This window comes from Stomoxys calcitrans, chromosome 2 (genome assembly GCF_963082655.1).
Source record: "Stomoxys calcitrans chromosome 2, idStoCalc2.1, whole genome shotgun sequence".
Lineage (NCBI taxonomy): Eukaryota > Metazoa > Arthropoda > Insecta > Diptera > Muscidae > Stomoxys > Stomoxys calcitrans.
Window position 1 is genome coordinate 49,911,503 of NC_081553.1, and position 11,535 is coordinate 49,923,037.

At 38.9% G+C, this 11,535-nt stretch overlaps 2 protein-coding genes across 2 annotated transcripts; one reads left to right on the plus strand and one right to left on the minus strand.

Moving 5' to 3' along the window:
• Positions 1–1,194: 1,194 nt before the first annotated feature.
• Positions 1,195–3,174, minus strand: LOC131994656 (uncharacterized). The gene has a single exon (XM_059361437.1). The coding sequence runs from the start codon at positions 3,172–3,174 to the stop codon at positions 1,195–1,197; it is 1,980 nt and encodes a 659-aa protein (XP_059217420.1).
• Positions 3,175–9,648: 6,474 nt separating this feature from the next.
• LOC131994657 (uncharacterized) lies at positions 9,649–11,535 on the plus strand. Its single transcript, XM_059361438.1, has one exon. The coding sequence runs from the start codon at positions 9,649–9,651 to the stop codon at positions 11,533–11,535; it is 1,887 nt and encodes a 628-aa protein (XP_059217421.1).

Sequence of the window (11,535 nt, forward strand, 5' to 3'; positions counted from 1 at the left end):
ATAGACTCAAAATTTTACTTCCGGAGATCGGTTTATTTGGCAGCTATATCCAAATATGGTCCGATCTGAAACACAATTGACAGGAATGGGTAGGGGTTTACCAGAACACACTGTGCAAAATTTAATCGATTTCGGGTAATAAATGAATCTTTTATGGCCTCAATACCCTATATCGGGAGATCGGGTGGTCGGTCTATAGGGCAGCTATATCCAAATGTAGTCCGATCTGAACCACACTTAATAAAAATGGAAAGGGGTCTACCAGAACTAACTGTGCCAATTTTGATCGAAATCGGATGAATATTACCAATCTATTACTTAATGGCTTTAAGTCAGGAAATCGGTCTATATCTATATAGACCGATTTCCTGTCTATATATAACTAAAATCCGATTTTATGAGATCAGAAGGTAATTTTTGTATACAAAGAATACGAAATCGTCAAAACTGGTTTGCAAAATGTTTTAATACCCAAGATATCTACAAAATTATAAATACCCAAATAAGTAATATGTCGAAATATAAACCGATGGGAACCATATTAAACACGGATGTTGAAGGGTCTAACACAGCTTACTGTGGCTAATTTTAGCGAAATCGAGTAATAAATTCGCCTTTTATGGGCCCAACACCTTAAATCGGGAGATCAGTCTATATGGCAGCTATATCCAAATCTGAACCGATCTGGGCCAAATTGAAGAAGCATGTCGGCTGGCCTAACACAACTCACTATCCCAAATTTCAGTAATATCGGATAATAAATGTGGCTTTTATGGGCCTAAGACCCTAAATCGGCGAATCGGTCTATATGGTCAAGATCCAAGATCGGTTTAAATGGCAGTTATATCAAAACATGGACCGATGTGGCCTATTACAATCTCAACTGACCTACTGAATATGGGTAATTTATGGGGTCTTAGACACATATTTCGTAGTGTTACAAACGGAATGACGAAAATAGTATACCCCCATCCTATGGTGGGGGGTTTAAAAATTCTGAATAGACAAATTTAACACGAAATTAAAAATTTAGTTGATATTTTATTTTATAACATTTAAACTTACAATGAAGAAAAAAATGTGAAGGTGCATACAAATATCTTGAATCTGTGCGGTGAATTATTTTCAAATACAAACATTCATAAATTCTATTTATATAGAATCTCAAAACAAATATTTCTCTCATCCAATACTTTACTTTCGTAGCATAAGTTTACACCTTTTCTTGTCCCAAATCTGACAAATCCGTTGACCATACCATTCCCACACGAAAGCGACCAAACTGCATGAATAGCCCACAGCCAGAACAAAAATCATCACCGTTAATGTATTAAAGGTGAAAGTCATTCCGTAAGAGGACTCCGAGGACTTCTCATCTCGTATGTAATTGAAATTTCCAAATTTACGGGCACGCTGTAGCAAATCTGTCTTCAAATAGATGTGAAGGTCACTCTCACGCAGATGAAGTATAAATTCATACAACAAATCTGTAAAGTGACTATCGGCACGCAGCTGCATTTGATAAGGAAACGTGCCATAGCATATCTGTGTAGTGACAAAGCGTTTGGGATCCAAGTAACGTTGCTGCTCGGCGATTAATTCGAATATTGGAGAAGGCACCAAATACATGTAGGATGCATTGAGGGCAACTCGATGGTATTCAATGACATCCCACGAGGCTACAACAAAATATTTGTACATATCAGCTTCGGTGAGATTGTAAAGTTCCCTCAAAGTATTTGCCATGTAGGAACTCAGCATCAAAGGCACTTCGCTTTCGAATATATTGTTCAACTGAAACGAAGGACCCCTCAAATAACTCGCTGTCAGATATGAGCTAAGGTTGGAGGAGAATATTTGGGATATATACATGCCACAGTATGTTAGGATAAAAAAAAACAGCAAAATTCTAAGAAAGCCGCACAAACGTAAGCTCCTTATGGGGCGTATACGCCACGTTGGCAATGGAATTCCCAGAAATACCAAAATCACATACAAAGAACAATAAGGCAGAAAGGGTCTGGAAAGATGCATCCTGGGAAGATAATGCCAATATAATTTCCAAATAATCTCATTGGCAACCACCATCAACAGCAAAAACAAGCACAAAGTATAATCGAAAAATCCCAATAGATTTATACTCTCCCTCTTAGGCACTGGGGCCATAACACATAGAGAGCTGGCCACATAGGGATAAGAATAGTCCAGATCCCTTGAAACTACGGTGGTGAACATGTGGGGACTTAACTCAATCTCTCCACTCAATAGCATTTTGTGAATGTGAGTGATATACAAATAGTTGGAGTTACTCCAATTTAAGGGATACACATTCAAGGTAACATTTAGTCGCCTCATAAGTTCCTTAACTATCCATCCTCCAATGCCATCCATTTCATACTCTGAAGTTGTTGGATTCTTATAGAGCAAAGTATAGGGTACATCAGCTTGCACTGGAATATTTAAAGTGTAACCTTTAAAATCTCGTATATTAGCCACCTTGGGGAAATACTGCGTTACATTTTCATTGGTGACATTCACAATTCTCAATTTGGGGTATGGGTCCATGGTGAAGAAATCGCCTCCATTTGATATTACCAAAGGACGACGCAATTGATAACGCCATAACTTTTCAAACAGAGAATTCATATCCTCCGTAGATATGGCAAATAGGTGCATGAGATAGATGGTAAAACAGGATCTTTTAAAGCGTGTTGCATAGGCAGTCGTCTCCAACACTCTGTCATGGGTACTATGCATTAGGGTTAAGACCAAAGAAGATTCGCGAAAACCATTATCCATAATCAACCGACTTTTGATGTGTTGACTACTTATTGCCATTCTTGGTAGTTGTCCCAGGTAGCTAGCATTCGCACAAAGTTCTTCCAGAAAATCTTGATATGGATGATGGGTGATTAGTCTGTTATTGTAGATGATATACAGTGATGTTATATTCCAATATTCGGCTATGGTATTCAAAAGTTTTGGCAGGTAAGGCGAACGATGAAATAGAGTTGGGGTTGCAGCTTCATCATTCACCTCAGTAGATTCTTTACTCCCCACATCATTGATGTTCGTTAGGATATTTTCCAAAGCACTCGGAATATTTCTACTAAGGCCTCTATATTCGCTCATGGTGAGGATAAAGGAAATTAGCATAAGTTTCTTAATATCCATATTTTATTCCTGTTCCTTAATAGAATTTTTATGGTCAACTTTTTTAAATATTTTTTTTCCAAGAAAAACGTTGTCACCCTCTAAACCTTTTATGTTAATCTAATTTAGTGTTTTATGGAAAAATACTCAAAAGGAATTCAAGGACGCACGACATTACTACATATTGCTGTAGCCACAAATAATTGCCCTCTTCATGTATTTGCTTATGAAATTATTGCAACTTTCTGGATGCTATCATTTTCCAATACCCTGGGAAGTCTTCCTTTATAACCATTCTCCATAAAATCTTCCGATATATTCATGGCTTTTTATTCATATACTCCCATTGTGCGCCACCTTTCGCTTTAAGGAAGGTATACTCTTGGTTTACATTACAATAAGCTAAATTATTGCACATATTGTACGATGCAACAAAACATGGCATATGAGTATCCCATGTGAAATCACAGCAAATAAATTATTGGAGGAACTACTTTCGGCCAGGTCGAATTTTCTGTATCATGCAAGGGTTATGGGTATACCAATATAACTATTATAGACTTCAAACAGAGGATAAAGTCAAACCAACTTTGTTACTTAGTGTGGTCTCCAACAAATTAAATGCTTATCGATTGGCTTCTCGGTCCATTCCCCGCACTTTGAAAAATGCTTATCGTAATTAGGAATTATTTCACTTTGCTCTTACATGAATTGGCTATGACAGAACTTTTGTCCCATTAACCGAACGTAGAATAGAGTTCCAAGCTCCTCGATCTTCTGTGCTCATTCTAAAATCTGTGACAACATGTTTCGAGATGTCTCCCACCACCTGATCTTTCTTGTGTTATTTACATAAAACCATCCTTTGCCATTTTGCCCATGAACATTCCATTAAGGAACTGGGGCAAACTTCTCACAAATCAATGATTCAATTTTAAGCTCTATGATAAGGGGCCTCCTTTTTACAGCCGAGTCCGAACGGCGTGCCGCAGAGCCACACCTCTTTGGGGAGAAGCTTTTACATGGCATAGAACCTCACAAATGTCGCCAGCATTAGGAGGGGATACCACCGCTGAAAATGTTTCTGATGCTCCTGTCAGGCTAACCTCTTCGTTACGATGGACCATGATCCTTACTTACTTTTAAATAAGACAATAAGTTCAACCTGGTCGAATATTGAATTCACACCACCTCTGGCATATATTGTTGTTGTTGTTGTAGCAATGTGTTGTGTTATATCTTTTGTCTACTTGGTTCTGTTGAATATCCAAATCCAGGAACTCTGCAACTCAGGTGGGGTGAGACCAGAAGGATCTGGGTCTGAGATGAGTGGATCCGGCTGGACAGTTAAACAGGTGATGTGTGTTCCAGGTCACCATCGAACACACATCCTGCAAGTTGCCATCAATCCTTTATCTCTAGGAGATGTAATTGAGAATCGTAACTGAGCCAGAACTACTTTGGTTTTCCGGGTGAGGTCAGTTTTTTCAGGTGCGATGAGTGGCAGTCGTTCTCCAAGTATTACATTACACCCGGTATATATTGAGCGCATCTGCTACCTCGTCTGTATGAATGTTGTCTAGACCCGCTTCTCTCTTCAAGCGCTGAACCTCTTGCTCTGAATCATGAAGATCCACTCTGGGCGGTGAATATTTATCCAGAAGACGATGATGATGGATGGTCCCTGCGATAACAGTCCAAAAGGTATTGCATATACAACATTAAGATTTGTCTACACACGGGTAGCATATTTGTCTCCTAATGGAGGTGGTACGTAAGAATGAGAATACAGTCCGAAACAGATCTGAATTTCAGTCAATTCAAATAAAAATTGCGCCCTTTGGGGACTCAAGAAGTAATGTAGGGAGATCGGCTTATATATTAGCTGTATCAGGCTATAGACAGCTTCAGAAAATATTTAAAAAGTATGTGGAAGGTCATGGGAGAAGCCGTTGCACAAAATTTCAGCCAAATCGGAAAATAATAACACCCTCTAGAGGCTCAAGAAGTCAAGATCCCAGGTCTTGATACCGATTTAAACCATATCTAGCACAGTTGATGAAAGTAATAACAACCTCGGTTTCGGCCGGTGGGTATAAAACCGAGGAGGATACACCCCACCTCGGGTATATATGTAAATCCCCTTTCGTCACAATCCGGTGAAAATTGGATAACTGATGCACTCAAATTCGGCACGGCTCAATGTCCATTGTCTAATAAAGGGTGATTTTTTTGAGGTTAGGATTTTCATGCATTAGTATTTGACAGATCACGTGGGATTTCAGACATGGTGTCAAAGAGAAAGATGCTCAGTATGCTTTGACATTTCATCATGAATAGACTTACTAACGAGCAACGCTTGCAAATCATTGAATTTTATTACCAAAATCAGTGTTCGGTTCGAAATGTGTTCAAATTTTGACAAATTTTGTTCAGCGATGAGGCTCATTTCTGGTTGAATGGCTACGTAAATAAGCAAAATTGCCGCATTTGGAGTGAAGAGCAACCAGAAGCCGTTCAAGAACTGCCCATGCATCCCAAAAAATGCACTGTTTGGTGTGGTTTGTACGCTGGTGGAATCATTGGACCGTATTTTTTCAAAGATGCCGTTGGACGCAACGTCACGGTGAATGAACACATTTCGAACCGAACACTGATTTTGGTAATAAAATTCAATGATTTGCAAGCGTTGCTCGTTAGTAAGTCTATTCATGATGAAATGTCAAGGCATACTGAGCATCTTTCTCTTTGACACCATGTCTGAAATCCCACGTGATCTGTCAAATACTAATGCATGAAAATCCAAACCTCAAAAAAATCCCCTTTATATCTAAGTCACTATTCAATTTTGTAGAACCAAATATTGGTCTTATATATCCAATTATAAACCGATCTGAACCATATTAAGGTCGGATATCGGGAGGCTCAGAAAAACTCACTGATTAAAATTTCAGTGAAATCGGGTAATAAATAAAGCTTTTATGGGCTTCAGTTCCCTTATCGGCAGATCGGTCTATATGGCAGCTATATCAAAATATAGTCCGATCTGCATCATATTTAGGTCGGATGTTGTAAAGTCCTAAATTACTAACTGTTTAAAATTTCAGCGAAATCGGGTAATACATAAAGCTATAATTGGCTTCAGATCCCTTATCGGCAGATGGGTCTATGTGGCAGCTATATCTAAATATAGTCCGATTTGAACCATATATAGGTCAGTTTTCGGGAGGTTTAAAATAACCAACTGTTTTAAATTTCAGCAAAATCGGATGAATCAGTCCACTTATCGGCAGATTGGTTTATATGGCAGCTATATCTAAATATAGTCCGATCAGAACCATATTTAGGTCGGATGTTGGGAGGTCTTAATCTACTCACTGTTTCACATTTCAGCGAAATCGGGTTATACATAAAGCTTTTATTGGCTTCAGACCCCTTATTGGCAGATCGGTCTATATGACAGCTATATCCAAATATAGTCCGATCTGTGCCATATTTAGGTCAGATGTTGGGAGGCTTAAAACTACGAACTATTCCAAATTTCAGCGGATAAAAAATAAAATTTTTATGGCCTTCAGACCCTTTATCGGGAGATCGGTCTATATGACAACTATATCTAAATATAGTCCGATCTGAACGATATTTGGGCCAAATGACGGGAGGATTAAAATAACCCATAGTTTTTGGATTCAGGGAAATCTGGTAATAAATAAAGCTTTTATGGCCTTCAGACCCTTTATCGGGAGATATTTAGATATTTAGGTCGGGAGTCAGGAGCCTAAAAATAACTCACTGTTTCAAATTTTAACGAAATCGACTAAAAAATAAAGTTTTTTGGGGTCAGATGTCGGAAGGCTTAAAATAACACAGTGTTAAATTGCAGCGAAATCAGATGAAAAATAAAGTTTTTATAGGCATTAGAACCTTTATCGAAAAATCGGTGTATATAGCAGCTATATCCAAATATGGTCCGATTTGGCCCATTCAAGAACTTAAACAGCGTGCATCAAAAAGACGTATCTGTGCCAAATTTAAGCTCAATATCTCAGATTTTGAAGGCTCTAGAGTGATTACAACATACGGATGGATAGACATACGGATATCGTTAAATTGTCTTAGAATTTTACGACGATCCGAAATATGTAGGGTCAGAAATTTATATTTCGATCTCTTGCAAACAGAATGAATAAATGAATATACACCCTATCCTACGGTGGTGGGTATAAAAAGTAAAGATTCAAGATCGGTTTATATGTCAGCTATATTAAAACATGAACCGATTTGATTCATACTTAGCGCAATTGTTGAAAGTCATAACGAAACACGTCATGCTAAATTTCAGCCGGATTGAATAGGAATTGCGCCCTCTACATATTCAAGAAGTCAAAACCCCAGATCGGTTTATATGACAGCTATCTCAGCTTATAGACCGATTTAAACCATACCCAGCACAGTTGTTAGAAGTCATAACGAAACACCTCAAGCAAAATTTCAGTGAAATCGAATAGGAATTGCGCCTCCTAGAGGCTCAAGAAGTCAAGATTTAAGATCGGTTTATGTGGCAGCTATATCAGATTATGAATTGATTTAAACCAATTTTAGCACAGTTGTTGAAAGTCATAACAAAACACCTCAAGCAAAATTTCAGCGAAATCGGATAGGAATTGCGTCCTCTTGTGGCTCAAGAAGTCAAGATTCTAGATCGGTTTATATGACAGCTTTATTAGGTTATAGACCGATTCGAACCATACCTAGCACAGTTGTTGGAAGTCATAACAAACATTTTATGCCAAATTTCAGACAAATGATATAAGAATTGCGACCTCTAGAAAAGTCAAGACCCAAGATCGGTTTATGTGGAAGCATATCAAAACATGGACCGATTTGGTCCATGCTAGGTACGGTTTAAATCGGTCTATAACCTGATATAGCTGTCATATAAACCGATCTTGTATCTTGACTTCTTGAACCAATAGAGGGCACAATTCTCTTCCCATTTGGCTGAAATTTTGCATGACGTGTTCTGTTATGACTTTCAACATCTGTGCTTAGTAATGTTCAAATCGTTCTATAACCTGATTTAGCTCCCACATAAACCGATCTGGGATCTTGACTTCTTGAGCCTCTAGAAGGCGCCAGTCTTATCCCATTTGGCTGAAATTTTGCATACTCATCCCATTTGGCTTAAATTTTGCATGACGTGCTCTGTTATGGTTTTCAACAACTGTGCTTAGTAATGTTCAAATCGTTCTATAACCTGATTTAGCTCCCATATAAACCGATCTGGGATCTTGACTTCTTGAGCCTCTAGAAGGCGCCAGTCTCATCCCATTTGGCCGAAATTTTGCATACTCATCCCATTTGGCTTAAATTTTGCATGACGTGCTCTGTTATGGTTTTCAACAACTGTGCTAAGTTTGATTCAAATCGGTCAATAACCTGATATAACTGCCATATAAACCGATCTGGGATCTTGACTTCTTGAGCCTCTAGAGGGCGCAATTCTCATCCTATTTGCTTGAAATTTTGCATACTCATCTCATTTGGCTGAAATTTTGCATGACGTGCTCTGTTATGGTTTTCAACAACTGTGCTTAGCATGGTTCAAATAGGTACATAAACTGATATAGCTCCCATGTAAACCGATCTTGGATCTTGACTTCTAAGGTCTCAAGAGGGCGCAATTCTTATACGATTTTTCTGGAATTTTCAATGACATTTTTCGTTATGACTTTCAACAACTGCGTTAAGTATGGTTGAAATGGGACATAACCTGATATTGCTGCCATATAAACCGATTTTGGATCTTGACTTCTTGACCCACTAGAGGGTGTAACTCTCATCCGATTTGGTCGACATTTTGAACAAAGGTTTCTATCATGACCTTCAACATGCATGTCCAATATGGTGTTAATCGATCTACAGCCTGATATGCCTCCCATAGAAACCGATCGCCCGATTATGCTTCTTAAGCTCCTACAAGGCGCAATTCTTATCTAACTGTGGTCTTCAACATTTAATTCACTTATGGTCCGAATCGGACTATAACTCGATATATCTCCAATAGCATAAAAATTCTTATACATTCTGTTTGCCTATAAAGACCGCGCAAAGAACTCGACAAATACGATCAATGGTGGAGGGTTTATAAGATTCGGCCCAGCAGAACTTAGCACACTTTTACTTGTTTTCTCGAACTTATTTGGAGTATGACTCATACATGCATGTGCACATATACAGGTCGAGAGGTATCACCGACGTGGTCGTAACCTTAAATACATTGTAATCTTCAATCTAAAACATCAGGCCACTTCCATACTACCACAATAAATCCCAAGAGCCTCAGAGATAATTTAGGGCTATTTTCAAAGCACAAACAAGATGCATGCGTTTAAAAAGAAAACCAAGGCCAGGGATTTGGAATGACCCATCCAATAATTTAAAAGTGAGTTTATAGCTAAGCCAGTACAACGCCTTCATCGCTGTGATTTCAAAATGAATTGGAAGTTATTCGCTTTTATGGCGTTCCTACTACTTCAAATAGGCTCGACCAAAAAGCATTCGAGAAAATATTTATCTCCTAAATCCCTTAAACATTTAATCAATAATTTAGGAGCATATTGGAATATGTCCTCAATTTACATTCTGTACAATGCTGAAATAGCCCACAAACGTTTCATAAGAAATATTCTGGAGGAATTGCATCGAAATGAGACCTACTTTGGCCAAAGGCCCCACCTTGCAGTGAGTGATCAACACATTGTAATGCGTTTCTATGAGGATAAATATTTTAGCTCCAACTCTTTGGTCTTGACGCTGATGCACAGCATATATGATGATGTGTTGCAGGCCACGGTTAATGCCACACGCCATCGTAGAACTTGCTTTAGCATCTTCTATGTGGAAATTTTGATACATTCAACGGAGCTGCAAAGATTCTTTGGGCAATTGTGGAAATATCAAATGCGTAGGCCTTTGGTCATAGTCAATGGAGGAGATTTGCTGACCATGTATCCATATCCCACATTGAGTATCATCAATGTCAGTGGCGAGCTATACTCCAAAATGTTCCCTCGCTATAAGGGCATACAAAATTTCAATGGTTATGCCGTCAACATGCCCATACAAACCCATTTGCCCTACACCTTCTGGTATGTGGATGAGAATACTCAAAAATATAAAATGGATGACATGAGTGGCTGGATAGTGTCAGAGTTTATGCAACGCCTAAATGTCTCGTTTAAGGTGTATCCTTTGTATTCCGATTCGGAAAAATCCAATTATTTGGATATGACAATGTTGAGTGATCTACTGTTGAGCGGTCAAATAGAACTAAGTCCTCACTTGGTGTCTATGTTTGTGCAAATGGATCTGGACTATAGTTACCCATTTATAACTACATCGCGCTGTGTCATGATGCCCCTGCCTCCCAGGGAGCCAAGTAATTTTATTCTGATTCAATGGCCCTTGTGGTTGGCAGTATGCATATGCTTTGGCCTGCTGGAAGTCATTATGTTTCTCTATGTGTATTTGGCTCGTAGGCCAGGACGCCGGGATAGCAACAACTCTGTGCTTTTACCAAATATGCAAAATCATTTCCTATTGCTGTTAACCATCATTTTGGCCCTGCCCATGCCATCCATGCGTTTGCCTACGTGGAAACAGACTTCGGCCTTGATGTTTCTGCGTTTGCTTTGCATTTATTTTGTCTTGAGATTTGGAGGTTTCTATCTGGCCCAGATGCTCTCCACGAATTTGACCTCCATGGTGACGAGTAGTTATTTGAAAACTCCCACCATGCAAATGGATGATTTTCTGTCAAGCAGCGCCTCCCTGATGGTAAATAATTTCGAAAAGACTTTATTTATGGAACAATTCCACAACAACAATTTCGACCAGAAGCGCATGGTGAATGCAACGCAGGAGGAAATCAATCTCAATCGAGGTGTTCTCAACCCTGCCTTTATATTTTTTGTCTCCGTCGAGGAGTTCGATGTCATCATTGAGCAGCAGAAATATTTGAACCCCAAGCGTTTTATCCTCTTGGACATTTGCCATGGCTCCTATCCCTTTCAGATGCAATTGCGTGCCGATAGCCATTTTACGGAGTTGTTGAAAATGTTTATGCTACGCATACGCGAGAGTGGCATGTATTATCATCACAAGGAGCATCTCTTTCGTAGGGCTAAACGTTTTGGCAAAATGGACTATATACGCGAAGAGAAAAAGCCAAGAGATGTTGAGCTAGAAGAGGGATACAATGTGAATAGCCTGAATGCTATGCTTCTCGTGTTGTCGGTGGGCTATTCGTGCAGCATTGTGGTTTTCATATGTGAACTATATGGCAAAAGGATTATGAGGAAGTTGAAGCAAAGTGGTTAG

Bases quoted from the DNA above. Each gene is read 5' to 3' on its own strand.
- LOC131994656 (XM_059361437.1), bottom strand. From the start codon at position 3,174: ATGGATATTAAGAAACTTATGCTAATTTCCTTTATCCTCACCATGAGC.
- LOC131994657 (XM_059361438.1), top strand. From the start codon at position 9,649: ATGAATTGGAAGTTATTCGCTTTTATGGCGTTCCTACTACTTCAAATA.